The sequence below is a fragment of the Nuphar pumila genome, chromosome 6 (assembly GCF_984573655.1).
Source record: "Nuphar pumila chromosome 6, dmNupPumi1.hap1.1, whole genome shotgun sequence".
Lineage (NCBI taxonomy): Eukaryota > Viridiplantae > Streptophyta > Magnoliopsida > Nymphaeales > Nymphaeaceae > Nuphar > Nuphar pumila.
In genome coordinates, this window is record NC_143254.1 from 21804941 (window position 1) to 21825830 (window position 20890).

Here is a 20890-nt window from a genome sequence, read left to right on the forward strand (position 1 = left end):
GCAAGATAATTTTTTATTTTCCCCTGACAGGTAGCTTACTTGGTATCTCATAGATATGGTCTTTGTCAATGTGCATTTTTTGTAATTTGCACATGAAGTTCATAAAACAGGCTAGATGATATACCAGTCTTCTTTTTTCTTTATTGCATAAACTGATTTGTCTTTTGCTTCCTAACTTTTTCCTTCCACCCAAAAATGCATTACAACCCTCTCTCACATTAGGATCTGGTGAGTTGGAAGATGGCGGTTGAGAAACGTCAGATCCCAGAAGTTGATAAAAAGGTTATTCTTATTCAATATCTAGTTATTTTAGTAGCTCAGATTTTTATGGAGGTAGAAAGCTTAAGCTTTGCATTACTTGCTTTTAGACGCTTTATCAGCATTCTAGTTTCATTGACATAGATAGAATAAGTCCAGATGCTTGGCTTGCTCTTATGGTTGATATATCTACTGGAGAACAAGGGATAATGACACTTGCTTTTGGTATGAAAATATTCATTCAATATTTATATGCAAGTAAATGCTTCATTCAAACACTAGAAAATAAACTTTGACTCTCTTTTTGTTGTCTAAACATAGGTTATACAAGATTATTTCAATCTCTGAGAACAACTAATCCATTACAAATTAGTGACAGAAGTAGCAACAGATCAGTTCTGTCACTAATTAGTGACCAAGAATATGCGACGGACGCTAATCCGTCGCCAATTCATCGCTAAACACATGTAGCGACGGATAGTGTGTGTCGCTAATCCGCATTTTTCTTGTAGTGATAGCAGCGACTTTTTTCAGTGAGAAAAAATCTTGATCAAGCAATAACAACAAGATTTTTGTCCCCGCTATTAGCTTCATCAATAACAGCGAACCATGAAAATTGCCATTATTACTCTACTAGGGCCATGAATCTTAATGCTATTAGCTTCATCAATAATGGCGAGTTGGATATCCCTTGAAATGCCTTGCTCTTGAAAAAATCTCGTTGTTAAAAACATGTATAACAACGAGATTCTTTGGCCAATAGATATTGCAATTGAAACACTTTAACGATTGTATTTAACGATCGTGATAGGGTTTTACTCTATAATGATGATAGTTATGTCACTGTTATAGAGTGATGTCAAAAATCATGTCTCATCTTCAGCGTGCCTTAAGGCACAAAAAGCGTACCTTGTCTCACCGTTATTGATCTTTAATGACAATATCTAACAATAAAAAAATATCGGTGTTATAGAGCAATAACAATGAGATCTGGCTCTTGTCATTATAGGGTTTTATTCTATAATGGCAATAATTATGTCGCTGTTATAGAGTGACATCTTTCTTTCTCTCTCTCTCTATGATCTCTCTCTATTCTGACCTCCTAAGGCGATGAAGGAGTGCAAGAGGTGATATTCTGACCTCCTCAGGCGACGCGAAAGAAGAAGACGATGGTTTTTCATCCACTGTGACTGGTGAAAGGCTTTTGGAGTGGCATCTCCTGCAATCTCCAAACGATCCCTCCATTTTCTGGAGGTTTCTCTAGGGTTTTCTTGAGGGATTATGGAGCTTCTGGAGGGTTTCTCTAGGGTTTTTGGGGGGCGTATGGGATTTTTCTAAGTTTATTTGTGGGGATTTTCTCTAGGGTTTTTTTTTAACTAAATCCACTGATTCTTGTGTACATGTAGACTCACCGACCCTATACTTGTTACACAGTCCAATCTATTTGCAAATCGAAACCCTATACCTGCTATCCAGGGATTACTTGAACTTTGTGAATTGATTCAATGTGAGTTGATTCACTCATGTTATACATGGAGTTAATTGCATGCCTTTTCATTTTGGCACTATGATTATTTTCTTAGTGTACTATGGGAATAATATATTGTTTCTAATGTAGGTTCCTCCACAACAACAAGCTGACTGGACCAATACCTGACTGGGTCTTTTGTAGCACGAAGAACTTGTACAGATTAGTTCCTCTTATTTAACTTTCAATTATCAATAACTTTTACATTGAATTTTCTTGAGGGTACACCTTAGAACATGCACTATGAGTAAGCTGTTGAGTTACAATGTTCTCTCCATATTTCTTTACAGTTCATCCTCATAACATGATTCCTATATATTCTTAAAGTCTTCTCTTTTGAAGATGTTAGCTTCATGCCTCAGTTTCCTTGGATATTAAACTACTTGAATCTCATGCTGTAATTTATATTTAATATTTCCATGCAATGCAAGACAATTATATGAGCTCTTCAATGTTTTACAAAATAGCTGATCATAGTGTGTTGCAAGTGCTATAAATTGTGGCCATAATAACCTCCAAAAAAGATGTTTCAAATTTCCTTGGGAGAACCTTAGTGCAATCTAACAATGTTTTTTTATTGTGCCAAGAAGATCAATTCAAGTTATTTGGATTTTATCCAGTTTCATTTGCATCTTATGCTTGGACCGCTCTTCTCCCTCATTTGGAGACACGTGCCATCTGTTTCAACAAACATGTTTAGAACCTCATGAAGATGATATGGCTCGCAGTCATACTTCTGCTGGTAGTATGCTTTATGGAAAGCACAATTATGAAAAACTTAATGCTCTGCAGGGACTTATCAGAAAACACTTTCACAGGAGGAACTTCATCATGTTTTACATCTATTCTTTTCCCAATATTTGATTTCCTCATGTTTAAGAGGCATCTGGTTTATGCCATGTGACAAATATTCTGCTGCTTTCTGTTTCAGGAACGTAGTATCCAGCTGCTCTTCTACAAATGACAACCCGTAAGCTATCTACTTTCTATCTTTTAATACAAGCTATTTAGGTGCTAATGATGAGATCAATTTAAGAAACTTGCCATCATTATTTCCACATTTGGATTTTTGTTATTTGATAATCCCAATCATGATAAAATGTTCATAATGTGGTTTTTTCTTAATAGAGTTCCCACATGCTTCAGAAAGGGTTTCCCTTGCTCTGGTTTAGCAAAATGTAAGTACAATAGCTGGTCAGTCTTAAGAAAGTAGAAGCTCTGGGTTCATGCTACATCGACGATGACATTCCTTGTGAATGTTAGTGACAACTCAATTTTGATGTCCTACTGGCAGACACTTCCTTGTTCATAAACTGTGGAGGTAATGAACATATTGTCAATGGAAATAAATACGAAGCAGACACAGAATGGAGGGGGAAGTCTACGTACTATCTTAGTACTGGAGGAAACTGGGCTTTTACCAGTACTGGATCATTCATGGATGTCACCAGTGACAATTACCTATTAACCAACACAAGCACATTGTTAATGAATGATTCAACACTATACACAATGGTACATACCTCACCAATTTCCTTGACATATTATGGCATATGCCTACAGAACCGAAACTACAGCTTCCAACTGCACTTTGCTGAAATCAAATTCACTAATGATCAAACTTTTAACAGTATTGGGGAGCGAGTATTTGATGTACACATACAGGTGAATAATTAGTCTATAATGTCAAGAAGTACAATATCATTCAGAGTATTGATTTTTACTGATGTGGTCCCATTGCAGCATGAACAAGTACTAAAGAATTTCAACGTCAAAAAAGAAGCTGGTAATGTGGGTAGGTAAGTCATTAAGAGTTTCAATGCAAGCTTTACAACAAACACTCTGGAGATCAGTTTTTATTGGGCAGGGAAAGGAACACTCAGTATTCCAAGTAGAGGTGCTTACGGGCCTTTAGTTTCAGCTATTTCAGCGACACCTAGTAAGTTGATCTATCTTAAGTTGTTCTTGTATTATAGTGTTAACAAATATATGTGTTATCTAGTGTAATGATCCTGGCCACCAGGTAAGTTGTTTTGTCTTAAGATTTTCCTGCATTATAGTGTTGACGGATATGTGTTATCTGGGCTACTGTTTATTTGTAACACAAGTCGAAAGATTCAGAAATACCATTCTACACAGTAATGTGCATGTTGTATTTTGGTTAGCTGGAACTACAGTCACCTGTTTCTTTTAAAGGTAATTTCTCATGGAGGGTTTTTCTAAGAGAGATCTTCAATAAGTGGCTTTTCTTGAGAAAATCTCAGAAAACGTCAATAGCTTTAAAAATAAAAAAATAAAGAAAGATAAGAAAATAATAGGTTTGTATCATTTTTCTTGCAAAAATATAATGAAATAAGTTTGAAACATTTTAAAAATACAAAAGAAAAAAATTTATAGAAAAACTGGGCTTAATTATATAAAAAATGATAATTTTAAAAAATATTGTGACATCCCTTATTTTATTTTTTTTGCAGGTTTATAGCCTATAACAGCGGAATCTCTGTTTCGCCGTTATAGACAAGATCCATGTCCCGCAGTTATAGGTCATATCCCTGTCTCACAATATAGGCCAGATCCTTGTCTCGCCATTATAACCTATAACGGCGAGTCAATTCTTCCCGTTATAGCGATGAGCCAGAGATCTTGCTGTTAAAACAACCTCATCGTTAAAGATTGTCAGGTACGCTGCTATTGGTGTTCCCAATTCTGGAGAGAATATTCATCGCTCGTATTAGTTCACCCTTTAACGGCGAGCTATAAATGTCGTTGTTATTACTCAACAAAGGTCATTTTTTTCAACGACTTATCGACGAGAATTCTTGCCGTTATAGGCCTATAACGGCGAGAACTAGGGCAATACCGGTGAGATATCTTGCTGGTATTGACCTGCATCCTTGTAGTATAATCAAGCATCATTTCTACACAATTTACCACTATAATCAAGCAGACCCTCTTATGAGAATGAGGTTGAGCGGAGCTACAACAAAGAGCTTCAAAATAAGCAAAGTCCGTTCATTGATTTTCATATTAAAAATCATAGTTAACTTATCAAGTTCACAACTGTTATATGATTATATGCCAACTCACTTTTGATTCTTCACTTGCTTTAGTCTCTAAAAAACAAACCAGGACACTGTGGAGGTTTTTCTGAAAATCGCTTTTGCTTTTCTTTTGTATCTTTAGATTATCTCTTTAGTCTCACCAGAGTCCATGCTTTTCTTTTGTTTCTTTAGTTGATTTATAGGCATTGATGATCTCATCTCAATCATACTCTTATATTTACCATTTATTGTTTACATTATGTTCTGTTGACACTCAATACATGTTTTTTACATTTTCAACCCGACTACAAAGATGTTTATTTTATTTATTTATAATTCGCAAAATTTACAGGTTTTACAACCTATGAGTCACCCTAACGGTAAAGCTCTTGGTGGCAAATCTGCCCCAGAAGGCTGTGATTTGGTAAACATGTGGTGACTTGCATTCCTTGCATGCAGAAGCATGAAAGCACCGTGAAAACTCCATCATTTTTGTGCACCCACGATAGTCTATCCTCCCTAAGCAAATTTTTAAGGTTTTAAAATCAATGACTCATAATCTTCATAAATATTCAAGCATTCAAAAATTAAAATTGTATTTTTTTTATAGTTTTAAAACCCAGTAACTAGTCACTTGGCTCGTCCTTGATTGACTCGTCACTTGGCCAGGTCATGTTAACTTTATATTTTATAATATGTTACCGATATATTATATATTATGCATTTTATGATATTTTTAAAATATATTTAATGTATAATTTTACTAATATATGTATATATATATATATATATGACTCGGGTGAGTCATGGGCTGACTTGGCCTAGTCAAGCTAAAACTCGGTTGTCTCAACCGAGTCAGCCCATAACTCAGCCAAGTTTTGTTCATTTCTAGGTCATTCATCGGGTTGACCCAGTAAGTGGCTGAGTCACTAGGTTGGCTCGACGAGTTTTTAAACCATATTTTTTTTCATCAAAAATACATGGTCAACAGTTTATTCTTAGCAACTTTACCATGCCAAACACATCTATATGGTTGGATTTGCAAAGAGTGTTGGAAATAACCAGTTCATATAATAGCTCTAATATATATAGTGACTATATATGTGTGTGTGTGTGTGTGTGTGTGTGTTATCATAATCAATTTGTTTTTCAAAAAGTTGGATCAGATCACATCTCTTTTAATCAAATTTTGATTTGTTGAAATGTCAAAAAAATCACAGCCTTCTGTATTCGGTGCTGAAATGATAAAAGTGATGAGGGGTTCAATCAAATTTTAAAATATGTATTCAGTGCTTACACAACTTAATGGTGATCAAATAGCATAATTATCACAAAAAATAAAAACAAATTACAAATTAAAAAATGACTCGGGCTGTATTGTCCCGATTCGGCTGACACAACCAATTCAATTGAAAATCAACCTATTCTAGACGTCCCCCTCCCCTAAATCGTACCTTGTATGGAATCAGTTAGGTGCCAATTCGATTAGAATTGGCCGATTCCGGACGATGGCAAGGCTAGTGTTTGTACCATTAATTATTAATACCTACTCCCTCTTCAGTTGATTCAGGTGATATAAGGAAGCACCCCAATACCATGCTTCCTTGATCTATTGCACAAAAAATTGTCCATTAAGCACCTGATCACCCTCCATCTTGGGATAAGGCCTGTGAGCTGTGGGGTCCGACAGCAGATGATGAGTGATCAGGTGCAGCAGCACACTTAAGAGTACGCAATCACATTACGATTGCACCGGATCTCAATTCCTTTACACTATCAAACACCCTCTCTCTCTCTCTCTCCATTAAGAATCACATAAGAATCAATTAAAACAGAACCCGGATCTGATTTTCTTAAATACTACACTTACACGTGTTTGGAGTTTGATTTTTCTCAGATTCAGACTCCGAAATCGGATGCACAAGTTGATGCCAAATCCATATCAAATTACTAAACATTCGAGACTTTACCTACCGAATCGGACTAGATGGGCTCAGCTTCAAATGGATATCTGGCCTGAACCAAACCATTTATATCCCTAATGTTTAAATGAGGACCGCACTGATGGATATTCTAGCCCTTAAAGCTTGTCCATTATTTCTTAGCACTACATCGTTGGAACAGTCCTTTAATTTCTGGTACCTTATTTATTTGGCCGCTGAATTCGTTGGTTGTTGAGCCAGGCATTAAAACAGTTCCTTGGCCGATCCGTCACAACCTCAAGCACGAAATATAGCACCCAGGGACCTCACATGGTTGACAGCCACGTGGGGTCCACAGTGCATTGGCTTCCTGACTGTCCTTTGTATTCCATGTTCTTGGTAGAGCTGGTAAAACGAGCTGAATTAGCCCAGCTTGGCTTGTTTTGGCACAACATGAACTCGGGCCGAGTCGCGGCTATGCCGCAAAGACACTGTGGCGAAAATGGACACAGGGTACGCCATTTTTTGTGGAATTTTCATTAGCGATATCATATAAGAGGAAACGACACGAGGGTAAATTGGAGTATCCCTGTGACATAGACCTTAGCAGCTCATCATGATCAGCTTAAGCTCACTCCTTCCAATAAGAAAGACATTGCTTTTATGAGGTGCAAAGGGAAGAAATTGAACTCAAAAAATTCTCACTAAATTAAAGTAAATGAAAAAGAGTGACAAGGAGTTTTCCTAGCTTCGGTGATAAGAAAGAAATGAATTCTCAGCTTCTTGTGGGGCCCCACCTGGGGTTTTGGTCGCTTCGGTGAGGGGTTCTTCATCATCAAAAACTCTCAGCTCCTTGTATCTAATTAGTAGGAACAGAAACAAATTCATAAATGTATGTATGTGAAATATTAGGGTATCCTAAACAGATTTATTTCAAAATTATTCTAAACACTTGAAAGAAAACATAGTTGTAAGTATTTTTTTTCTTAATTAATCTGAACTTTTATATGTGTTTATCATTGGTTATTTATTAAAAATCATAGTTTGAATAAAAATCAATTTAACTAAAAAGTTGATTTTGTTTTACTATCAAGTTTTAGTACGAAATGAGCTCTTGTTTTTTAATCACTATAACAACACATCTTGACATGAAAGGTACCGCATCTACTAAGCAACCTAAAATATATCTATGAGTTCAGATAAAGCAAAACCTACACATATATAAGACTGTTTAGGACCTACTCAATCCTGCTCTAACCATGGGGAGTCAATAGCATCCCATGTCCAAGCTCTGCTCATTAACCATATATAATAAGCTCCTTACCTGCCAATACTAACCCTAATTCTTAGGGCTCCAGATCCAGACAAATTTATTTCAAGTCCGAGAGTTGCTAGGATGTCAAAGAAGCAAGAATTATTAGTCCAATCAGCCAGCTTGCAGACAAACACACACTGCAGTGGCTAGCTGATTGGGCCCATGAGCATCACTCTTGCTGGCTCTGTAGAGGTAGTCAGCCTTTATTCTGGGGATGGACCAAGAGTTCATGGGCTGAACATGCAGCCCCAAAGCACATGGCATCCCTGCTTTTTCCTTCTTTCTTCAACTGCATGAAAAGATTAAAAGAGAGGGGAAAAGAGAGGCACAATGTTTGAACCCTTAAGGTCCTCTCTGTTCACCAGGGACTATACCCAGCTTCGACCTTACTGCAAGGAACACCACCTTTGTGTTTCGAACTTGTGACCTCCTGTGAACTTCATGACATTCACAGGTAACCCCCACCAGATGAGTGGAGCTCTTGTGGGCAATGTTTGTTTGGAAATTCCTTTTGGAGACTAAAATTCAGAAATAAATTGCACGGCATGTTACAGGACCTCAGTTTTTTTTTTTTAATATTTAACAAGAGAAAACCCCGGTTCCGGTTCCGGTTCCGGTTCCGGTGGGGGGGGGGGCAGGAGAAAATTGACGTTGCCATTCAGGAAAGGAACCTGCACATGAACTCTTGACATTCAACTTGAATACCTTAAGCCCTTGTACACGTGATACTAGCTCGATAGCTTGTGTTTTATTTTTTTATTTTTGAAAGGCAAGCTGGGGTTAGGCAAATCCCCACCAGTTACATAACATACCATTTGGGTTTTGAACTTGCAACGTCCCAACACATGGTGACGTGCACTAACAGCTCGCAACCGTCTCGATCCACTGCCATCCCTACCTCTACCTAAATGCCAAATAATTGCAAATTTCATATAAAAGTTTGTAAACCAGATGATGCTGGAGAAAGCAAAATATATCCCGAGTGTTATAATCGGTAAAGAAAAGAGAGCAGATCAATTATCCATCAACATCTTCACCGTTCATTGCATCATCCCACCAGGACCCCCACCGTTTTTATGCAATTGGTGGACGGTGGGGATGTCAAATCACTTTTCTTAAAGTGATTATCTAAAACAAGGAAAATACATGACGACTAATAGGGTCCAATCAAAATTTTAAATGCGCATTTAATGTCTAAACAATATAAAAGCTAATGAATATTATAACCATCACAAAATTTAAAACAATAAGAAAAAAGAAAACCAAGTGTGGGCTGTTTGCATTCACATTGGCAGGGTGTCAATTCATTTTTTATCTTCCGATTCAAACATACTCATAACGTTGGTTGCAATTTTTATACAATGAGATGATAAAAAAAAATGAATATGTATATGATTTTTTCCTCTAAAATCAAGTTAGGATACAGGAACTTACGTGTTTGAAACTTTGAATACAATACCCAACTTGATTCCAAAATCTGACATCCAATAAAATTACGTACATACTAGAGATTTCTTGGAAAGTATATTACAATATGGTTTTTCGTGTTCTAAACGTCTCTCTCAAAATAACATATTTTTCTTATGACATTCTCAAAAGGATAGAATTTTACTTGTTTAATTTTTTTTTCAGTTTCAATAAAAAAAAATACGTCTTTTAATGTATGATGATTGGAAAGAAAGAACCAAACCCGGACAAGAAAGGAGAAAGAAACCAGGAAGCATCTTCAAAAAAGCATGGTGTTAATTTCCTAACGCATTCCTTTTCATTATCCGATTCAATGATCCATTTCTCTACGCATTGTAAACTTGCTAGAGAGAGCGAGAGGTCTCAGTTTTTGTGTTCTCAATGATTAGCATCTCATAGGACCCACGCCCAGCTCAGCAAGACCAGGACCCGGACCCGGACCCCCACAGCTAGGTTCAATATATAACCTTAATTACCTGGCCTGTTACATGGAGGACAATGTGAACATTCCATCTTGTCAATCTAATGGTCTACATCAAATTTTCCATTATTTGATCATTCCTTAAAACAGCATCAAGTGAATTCTCCATGAATTTATAAAAAATTCGGTTGAGTTAATTTGAAAATATAAACTGCAAAGATCATATCCTAACTACTAAGGATAGGGGTGCCAACGAGTCTGTTTTACCCAGGCCCGACCCAAACCAAACCCTATAGGGTCCATATCTAGACGTGATCATGTAGGTATGCACGGATCAGGTGCACCTAGGTACAGAATGGATTTTATCTAATACCACGATATATATTAGAATTATCCATATGTGATCAATAGGTATTTTATATTTGGTATATTTGGGAAAGCTAAATGCAGAATAGGTAAATGTGAATTGAACATGGGTTCGAGTTGGCTGATATATATTTATATAGCCCGTATCCATATCTAGACGTGATCATGTATTGCTCGATAGACCAGCTAGGCCTGTTAAACGAGCCGAAGGGGTCTAGCCTTCCTTGTTCAAGATCGACTTATTTTGACTTAATGTGAGCCTGAGCTCACCTTTATATGAGCTTGAGCTGAGTGTAGGCCTGACTTCGCATGCTAGGCATAACAAGCTTTGCCAAACCTTGTATCCAATCAAGATGTTCAGATTTGATGGGTCACTAACCAAGTGGTACTCGTCTTGGCAGGTCGGATGCAGGACATCACCATCAATCCCAGAAATGGAATTAGTCAATTTCGTAAACCCTTTGCCAAACAGAAGAAAGAGAAAAAGACGTCTCTCTCTCTCTCTCTCTCTCTCTCTCTCTCTCTCTCTCTCTCTCTCTCTCTCTCTCTCTCTCTGTGTGTGTGTGTGTGTGCTGAGAGGGGAAAAATTCAAGTTGGGTAAAGGCGTGCGACAGGGTTGTCCCCTAGCCCCCATCCTCTTTAATATCGCGGCAGAGGGTTTACCTATTCTCATGAAAATGGCAGAACAAACAGGCTTCTTGAATTCATTGGTCATTTCTGGTTTTGTTGGTCACACAATTCAATATGCATATGATACTTTAATATTTGGTCATGCGAATGTTAATCAAATGTCTAAGTTGTGCTTCATTATTCAAATATTCGCTGCAATTTCTGGCTTTCGCCTGAACGAGAGTAAGTGTGCTCTGGTGTTACTCAATGCTGACCCTCTCCTCTAATCGGCTGCTGCAAGGATCTTCAACTGCCCGATATACGACCTTCCTGTTAATTTTTTGGGTCTATCATTGCACTCACTACAGTCGTCGCGAACTTCATCTTGTACGTCTACAATAGAGCGGGTGCAAGAGAGCTTGCAGTCTTGGAAGGCCTGATATTTATCTTTTGCGGGACAATTGACACTCATTCGCCATGTTTTGGCCAGATTACCAGATTTTCGTATGAGCATGTCCATTATACCGACGACAGTAGAACGAACGATTAACCATTTGCTTTCGCACTTTCTTTGGTTTGGGAATGCGTCTCACAAAAAGTACCCGCTAGTTTCTTGGCAGCAGATCGTTCTCCCGAGGCAGCGCGGCGGCTTGGAGATTCCGGCTCTGAGAAAGAGGAGCGTCGTTTTAGTCTTGAAGTGGGTTTGGGTCGCTTCCACATCTCCATCTTCTTGGGCTACGTTTGTTAGGGAAAAATATGGTAGTTTACCTGACTCCCTTCTTTCGACGCCCAGTTCAGTGTGTCATTCATCCCTCTGGTTGGAGTGGCGGAAAACACTTCGCTCCTTCAGTGACAGGGATCTTAGGCCTGACCATGGCCGCCCGTGGCTTCACTGGGCCATGGCGAGCGGAGATAGGTTCTCCATTAAGCAAGTTTACTATTCCTTGTTGCCATCCGGGATGGATTTGTTTTCCATTGATTGTATATGGGGTAAGGAGCCCGCTCCAAGGGCAAAAGCGTTGGCGTGGTTAGTGGCTCTGGATCGTGTTCAAACCCAGATTAATGTCAGGAAACGGGGGCTTCAATTTTCAAGCATGTGTATTCTTTGCGAGAAGGCGGTAGAGGACACGACTCACGTATTGTGGTTTTGCCCGGTAGTTTTAGACCTATTCTTTCAAACTTAGGGTGCACTGCCAATTCAAACGCGTTCGAGTTCTGTTATTCGGGACCTCTTGTTTGGTCCCATGAGTTTACGAAACAAAAAAAAGGGAGATTATTGTGGCGGGTATGGTTGTTTTCAGTATGGTGGGTGATATGGACTGATAGAAACGATATCTTTTTCAGGGGCATCAAATTCAATTTTGGAACGCTACGTCAGTGGGTTATGTTTGATGTGTATCTTACTCTTAAATTACATAGTAGAGACGGGGGTTTGGATCTACTTGTACTCTGAATTGTGCACAGTCACCATCTAGATGGTGGCTGTCTTACTCTTATGTTCCTCTCTCATCCAATATTCGGTTGGATGTATTTTGGTAATGTTGAATGATAAATGTTCTCTCTCTCTCTCTCTCTCGGTAAAAAGTAAAAGCAACTCCCTCTCTCTTTAGTCTAGAGAACTCCATTGTCTTTCTTTCGTTCCTTAAGGAAAAATAGTAACCACCATTGTTTGCATCTAGTTGTTAGAAAACATATGATTTAAAATTACAAGTTGTACATATAAGTGGAGACGTAATTTGGAATCATACCTCCTCACTCATCTCGTCCTTGAGTCGTTCGTGACTCGACCAAGTCTACTCGGTGACTCGATTGGGTCATGTTAACTTTATATTTTATATAAATATATGTATATACTATCTATATTTTATAGTATTTTATCAATATATTATGTATTATATGATATTTTATAATATATTTAATGTATAATTTTATTAATACATATAACTATATTTTTATATATATATATAATATATATATATAATATTTATATTATATTTTATATAATATATACATATATATAATTATATAAGATATATGTATTTATACATGAATCTGATGACTCGTGCATGACTCGGTCGACTTAGCCCATGACTCAGTTGACCGCTCATGACTCGGTGGAGTCAGCCAATAACTAGTCCGAGTTTTGTAAAAGAGGGTTAAAGATGTTTTTTGACCTTGAGCCATGCGGGTCAAGTCAATGGAATCACTGGGTTAACCTGACGAGTTTTTAAACTATGAAAATGTCACAAATGTGATTTGACACCATTGCCCTCCAAGATCTTGTTGTTAAACAGTGGGGGCAAATGGGAATCCTTTTCTCGCCATTGGGACAAATGATTCTCATTTGGGACCAAATAAAACAACTTCTCTCCATGGATTCATGCCCAGGCCCTTTCTTTCAAGTGATTCTCAGCTCCTAAAATCTCAGATTCTTACATCACCTAACCAAATGCACTTTTATGCATGTAATTCCGCAAAGGAAAATGAATCTCATCTCCTTTTTTATGCATGAAATTCTGTTGGAAAAAACATTTAAAATCTCGCATCCTCATTTTCGAGTGGATATAGGGTTTGGCGTTTGTTTTCTTCTCATCTTATGAATCGTTGTGAAGTAAGCCTTGTTCAAATGGGCAACACCTGTTATGTTCTTTGCATGTTTATTGGGATCTACCAACGTCCAAGATGCAGCCTCATTTATTCTGTGCAACGTGACTCTCTCTCTCTTTATCAGAGTCAGTTTTTTTGTAAAGCGATCTCTCAGAACGGCTCCTTCCATATTAGAGACACCTACCTTTCTCTCATTTCGGCAACTATGAATCAGTTTCATACGAGGATTATATGGGGCAAAGGTCCTCATCTGATAGCGCGCTTTTTTGCTTGGCTTATTCTGCAAGATCGGTGCAAACAGATAGCTTTCTCAAGTGTAAATGTGCTCTCTACGAAGGGGTCGAAGAATCTGTGTTGCACATATTCTAGGAATGTCAAGTCTTTCAGAATATCTTTAAGGTTACCTGGAATAAGCCGGTAGTGTGCGTGCAGCAGGAGTCTTTCGTTGTGGACCTCTTATGGGGACCCCAGTCAGTTCATAGATGTAAAAGTTGGCAGATCATTTGGACAACTTGGTTGCTTTCTTCCTGGTGGGCTGTTTGGATATCGCGCAATAATGCTATTTTCAGCCAGGTCCCGGTTAATTTCAACAAGTTAGTAAATTATATTTTGGCGGATGTATATGCCTCGTTACGCATCTTTCTTCTTGATCTTCATTGCCAATTGCCGCTAAGGCCTCTCTCGGATCCGAACTGATCGCCTTGTTTCCAATTTGTATTTTGTGTTTTTTTGGCTTATGTGTTCTTTGTAGGTCGGGGTCCTGTGTCTTTTGTTTGCCGGTCTCTCTCTCTCTCTCTCTCTCTCTCTCTCTCTCTTCTCTCTCTCTCTCTCTCTCTCTCTCTCTCTCTCAATAAAAAGTAAAAAGTGAAACCCACCCCACCTTCACCCTCTTAGTAAAAAGTGAAACCCACCATCGCCCTCTCTCTCTCTCTCAGTAAAAATGAAACCCACCCCACCTTCACCTTCACCTTCACCTTCACCTTCTCTCTCTCAGTAAAAAGTGAAACCCACCACCACCTTCTCTCTCTCTCTAAAGCAAAAACCAGCTCGTCCCCCTCTCCTCTTGTGTCTATATATCCTCCACTAAAACCTCTCTTTCTATCGCTACACCCAGAACAACCGGAGGCGAAGAAACCCAAAATGGCGTTAGGCCTCGCCTTCTTCCTCCTCCTCCTCTCCCCAACCCCACTGCTCCTCTTCCGTCCCACCGGCGTCTCGGCCCACCCACCAGAGGCGACTGCACCGAAGGAGCTACAGTCAACGTGGGCCCAGACCCGCTTCCCGGCCGACTGCGTTCGCGCCCTCTCCGGCCTCCACGGCCTGAACATTTCCCCCTCCGACCTCGCCCAGGCCGCGATCTCCTTCAGCATCGCGAAGGCCGACTCGTCCTCCTGGTTCATCTCGGGCCTGCTGAAGACCCAGCACCTGGCGGGGCGCGAGGGGACGGCGCTCAAGGACTGTGCCGACGAGCTCTCCCAGTCGCTCGATGAGCTCAACCGCTCCCTAGCCGAGATCCGCCGTAACGCCAGCCGCGGCGCCGCGCCGACTCGATGGCAGCTCGCCAACCTCGAGACGTGATTCAGTGCCGCCCTCACCAACGACGACACGTGCCTAGACGGCTTCCACTCCGTCGAGGGAGTCACCAAGGCAGCCGTTCGCTCCAGGGTTTCTGAGGTCGCACGTGCGACCAGCAATGCGCTCTACTTCATCAACCAGCTCGCGAGCGGCTGAGCCGCGCAGAAGTATGTTTGAGGAGACTCGCACGTGCCGGTCAAGCGTGTGAAACTGTTGGCACCTTCGTCAGGGGAAGAAAATGGTAGGGAAACGTTATGGAAGCGTGTGCTTGCTTGAGTTTAGTGAAGTGTCATCATTATTATTTTTTTCTTTTTTTTTTACCTTTATTTAATATGTAATCGTGAAGTGTTAATATATACTTCTTGTTTAAGGTTGTGATTAACTCCGAGAAAGGTGCCTTGATTATTAGGTGAGTTGTGATATCTTGTGAAATTTTTATTAAAATTTTATATTGATGAATCCAAAAGGGGGATCTTATTCAAATCATGAAAAGTTCAAATCCATGTATGCACGGACGCCTCTTACGTACTAGTCATGTTGAAAACTTCATAAAATGGTAGTATTCCCATATCTGCGGCCATTTCCATGTGAAATAGGTTCAAACAACTCTTCTTCTTTATTTTCATTTTGTCACGATTTTATTGTAATCTTATCATGATTTTAATAGGTTTTCTTTTTTTATGTCATGATTTTTCATATTTTTTATTTTTTTTCTCATGCTTTTGCTTTTTTGTATATTTTTATATGCCATGAAGTTTGTAACATTTTGAAAATTTTAGTTTTTAACACAGTTTTTTTTCTTGCAAAAATTAGATGGAGGTTTGCTCATTAGCCATATATAACAAGCTCTTTACCTGCCAATACTAACCCTAATTCCTAGGGCTCCAGATCCAGACAAATTTATTTCAAGTCCTAGAGTTGCTAGGATGCCAAAGATGCAAGAATTATTAGTCCAATCAGCCAGCTTGCAGACAAACACACACTGCAGTGGCTAGCTGATTGGGCCCATGAGCATCACTCTTGCTGGCTCTGTAGAGGTAGTCAGCCTTTATTCTGGGGATGGACCAAGAGTTCATGGGCTGAACATGCAGCCCCAAAGCACATGGCATCCCTGCTTTTTCCTTCTTTCTTCAACTGCATGAAAAGATTAAAAGAGAGGGGAAAAGAGAGGCACAATGTTTGAACCCTTAAGGTCCTCTCTGTTCACCAGGGACTATACCTAGCAAGGAACATCACCTTTGTGTTTCGAACTTGTGACATCCTGTCAACTTCATGACATTCACAGGTCACCCCCACCAGATGCGTGGAGCTCTTGTGGGCAATGTTTGTTTGGAAATTCCTTTTGGAGACTGAAATTCAGAAATAAATTACACGGCATGTTATAGGAGCTCAGTTTTTTTATTTAATATTTAACGAGAGAAAACCCCAGTTCAGGTGTACTAGCTAGCTTTTTCTGTTTTTTTTTTTAAAGGCAAGCAGGAGTTAGGCAAATCTCCACCAGTTACACAACATACCATTGGGTTTTGAACTTGCAACGTCCCAACACATGGTGACGTGCACTAACAGTTCCTACCAAACAAGCAGTGCCCCAGTTGGTAGTAGCTCGCTTGTTTTGACAATCAGATTGGTGAAAAAAAAAATATAACGCATTTTTCAATTTCTGCAAATTTACATAAGAAGGCTATTTTGGTTTTGTTGTTATTTTCTAATCAATCTAGCCGCACATAGCCTCATCTGTGAGACTCACAGCAGATGGTGGGTGATCAAGTGCAGCAGCATACTTAAAATGTGCAATAGCATTACACCTGATCTCAATTCCCGTCAACTTGGTGGTGTTTCGTTAACGCCCGTCATTATACGTGGGCTGAATATGACTACCTTAGAATAGCTAATCAGATTCGGATCTCATATTTAAATTTAGCTCAGACTAAAATTTCAATTCGGACATAAATCCATGGCTGCATTTATTTTCCTCTACTTGACTGAACGGATTCGGTTTCTATTGGATATTCAACCCAAATCTGAATCGTTGACACCTCCACCTCGGGATGGTAGCGAAGCTGGGGAAAACGGGGCCCAGCCCCGCCTCGCCCTGTTTGGACCGGGGATGGACTTACACTTTTCTCTGCCCAGAGCTGTTCCACTCCGTCCCTGATCCTCATTACTAAAATAACTAAAATACCTTTAATTATTTAATAAAATTCCATATAATTCTTTTATATATATTCTTAATTTCTAACCCTAAAGCTAAAACGACCCTTTCCTTCTTCGGGTCATTGCTTCTCCAGTAAGCTCTTATTTCTCTCCTTCTTCTAGTCGGCACCGTCAACCCTTCGATGGTTCAATCTTCTTCTTTAAGGATGGCAGTGGACCAGGAAAAAATGGGGCTCTGCCCCGCCTAACCCCATTTTGACCGAGGATAAAGAAAATGAAATAGTGATGAAAGTTAAAATCAAAACCCCTACCGGGATTGAAGGCAAAAGTTTGAGATGGGTAGGGTGGAGACCTTGTCCCCGGCTTCCGCCCCAATCCACTGCCATCCCTGCCTCTACTAAAGGTCAACTAATTGCAAATTTAATATAAAACTTGGTAAACCTGGTCATGCTGGAGATGAAGCAAAACATGTCTCAAGTGTAATATGTTAGGTGTAAGAAGGGAAGGGAGAGAGAATTCAAATATGAAACTTGGGCTGTTTTACTTCTTTTTGGAAAAAGTGGTTTTGATAACGTGGAATAGTCTCATATTGATGGTGTTTGAGTTTGTTGTGGGCTTTATAACCCACATGTAAACTCTTACACTTGTTCTTGAGAACAAGAGGTTGGGATGACTACCATACACACACGCGCACGCCTGCCCGCCGTGCCAAGCCGGGCCGGGCCGGTTCGGGTTCGGGTTCGGGTAATTGGCCCTTTAGGGTCATATCTAATTAAGACCAAAGTATCTTTTTGCTCAAAGTTTCTGTGGATATTTGGATTTTTTCTCTTCGATTTCCGTTATTGGGTCACATCTCCTTGAATTTCGTAACGGGTTCCTTCCACGCTTTGTAACCGTTCGTGGGTTATAAAAGCGTGGTTAAGGTTGGGGTTACGACAGATCCTAGACGCACTGATTTCTAAAGAAGAGCTATGCAGTTTTCTCTTTCCCTGTTGCTCTCTCTCCTGAGTTTCCCTGAAATACGATCCAACATAATATTCAGTAAAAAAAAGATTTTTTAAAGGGATTTGTCCGATCACCTGATCTTCTCTCATAGGGGACTTATCTAGAACAAGGAAAATACCAAGTAAATGATGACTTATAAGGTCCAATCAAAATCTAAAATGTGCATTTAATGCCTAAACAATATAATAGCTAATGAATGTTATAACCGTCACAAAATTTAAAACAATAAGGAAAAAAGAAAAAGAAAACCAAGTTTGGGCAATTTACAATTAAATTGGCAAGGTGTCAATTCATTTTGTATCGCCAATTCAAACCTATTCTCATAACATTGGTTGCAATTTTTATAAAATGAGGTAATAAAAAAATGAATATGTATATGAGTTTTTCCTCTAAAATCAAGTTAGGATACAGGAACTTACATGTTTGAAACTTTGAATACAATACCCAACTTGATTCCAAAATCTGACATCCAATAAAATTACATACAAGCTAGAGTTTTCTTGGAAAATATATTAAAATATGGCTTTTCGTGTTCTAAACGTCTCTCTCAAAATAACATATTTTTCTTATGACATTCTAAAAAGGATAGAATTTTAGTTGTTTAATTTTTTTTTTCAGTTTTCAATCGAAAAGACACGTGTTTTAATGTGTGATGATTGGAAAGAAAGAACCCAAGCCGGACAAGAAAGGAGAAAGAAACCAGGAGGAATCTTCAAAAAAGCATGGTGCTAATTTCCTAACGCATTCTTTATCATTATCCGATTCAATGATCCATTTCTCTACGCATTGTAAACTCGAGGTATTCACGGATCAGGTGCACCCAGGAACCGCACGGATCTATACCTAATACCACGATATGTATTAGAATTATCCATATGTGATCAATTCATATTTTATATTTGGTATATTTGGTAAAGCTATATGCAGAACAGGTAAATGTGAATTGAACACGGGTTCGAGTTGGCTGGTATATATTTCTATAGCCCGTATCCATATCTAGACGTGATCATGTATTGCTCGATAGACTAGCTAGGCCTGTTAAACGAGCCGAAGGGGTCTAGCCTTCCTTGTTCAAGATCGACTTATTTTGACTTAATGTGAGCCTGAGCTCACCTTTATATGAGCTTGAGCTGAGTGTAGGCTTGAATTCGCATGCTAGGCATAACAAGCTTTGCCAAACCTTGTATCCAATCAAGATGTTCAGATTTGATGGGTCACTAACCAAGTGGTACTCGTCTTGGCAGGTCGGATTTGTGTCAAGATCCAATCCATATACAAACTACACAACTAAAGCGTAACGTAGAAATTGGCGTAGGGATGCAGGACATCACCATCAATCCCAGAAATGGAATTAGTCAATTTCGCAAACCCTTTGCCAAACAGAAGAAAGAGAAAAAGACGTTTCTCTCTCTCTCTCTCTCTCTCTCTCTCTCTCTCTCTCTCTCTCTCTCTCTCTCTCTCGGTAAAAAGTAAAAGCAACTCCCTCTCTCTTTAGTCTAGAGAACTCCATTGTCTTTCTTTCGTTCCTTAAGGAAAAATAGTAACCACCATTGTTTGCATCTAGTTGTTAGAAAACATATGATTTAAAAATACAAGTTGTACATATAAGTGGTGACGTAATTTGGAATCATACCTCCTCACTCATCTCGTCCCTGAGTCATTCGTGACTCGACCAAGTCTACTGGGTGACTCGATTGGGTCATGTTAACTTTATATTTTATATAAATATATGTATATACTATCTATATTTTATAATATTTTATCAATATATTATGTAATAATTTTATTAATACATATAACTATTTTTTTATATGTAATATATATAATTATATAAGATATATGTATATATACATGAATGGGCTGACTCGTGCATGACTGGGTCGAGTTAATTAGCCCATGACTCAGTTGACCGCTCATGACTCGGTAGAGTCAGCCAATAACTAGTCCGAGTTTTGTAAAAGAGAGTTAAAGATGTTTTTTGACATGCGGGTAGAGTCAATGGAATCACTAGGTTAACCTGACGAGTTTTTAAAGTATATATGAAAATGTGACACCATTGCCCCCAAGAGCTGGTTGTTAAAAAGTGGGGGCAAATGGGAATCCTTCTCTCACCATTGGGACAAATGATTCTCGTTTGGGACCAAGTAAAACAATTTCTCTCCAAGGATTCATGCCCACCAGGCCCTTTCTTTCAAGCGATTCTCAGCTCCTAAAATCTCAGATTCTTACATCACCTAACCAAAACGCACTTTTATGCATGCAATTCCGCAAAGGAAAATGAATCTCATCTTCCTTTTTCATGCATGAAATTCTGTTGGAAAAAAACATTTAAAATATCGCATCCTCATTTTGGAGTGGAGATAGTGTTGGGCGTTTGTTTTCTTCTCATCTTATATATATGAATCGTTGTGAAGTAAGCCTCGTTCAAACGGGCAACACCTGTTATGTTCTTTGCATGTTTATTGGGATCTACCAACGTCCAAGACGCGGCCTCATTTATTTGGAAGCAGATCTGGTCAGTCTGAACATGAGCCTTTTGCTCATGCTAATAATTAAAATAGTGGCTGACCGTTGTAGTTTTTTGATAAATGCCATGTGCCACTTAACGTTTCCGTTAAGTGC

At 39.0% G+C, this 20890-nt stretch overlaps 1 protein-coding gene across 1 annotated transcript; it reads left to right on the forward strand.

Moving 5' to 3' along the window:
• The first annotated feature begins 14674 nt into the window (after positions 1–14674).
• Positions 14675–15112, forward strand: LOC149834287 (uncharacterized). Its single transcript, XM_090009335.1, has one exon. It carries the CDS (start codon positions 14675–14677, stop codon positions 15110–15112), a length of 438 nt encoding a protein of 145 aa, XP_089865461.1.
• The last annotated feature ends 5778 nt before the right edge of the window (positions 15113–20890 follow it).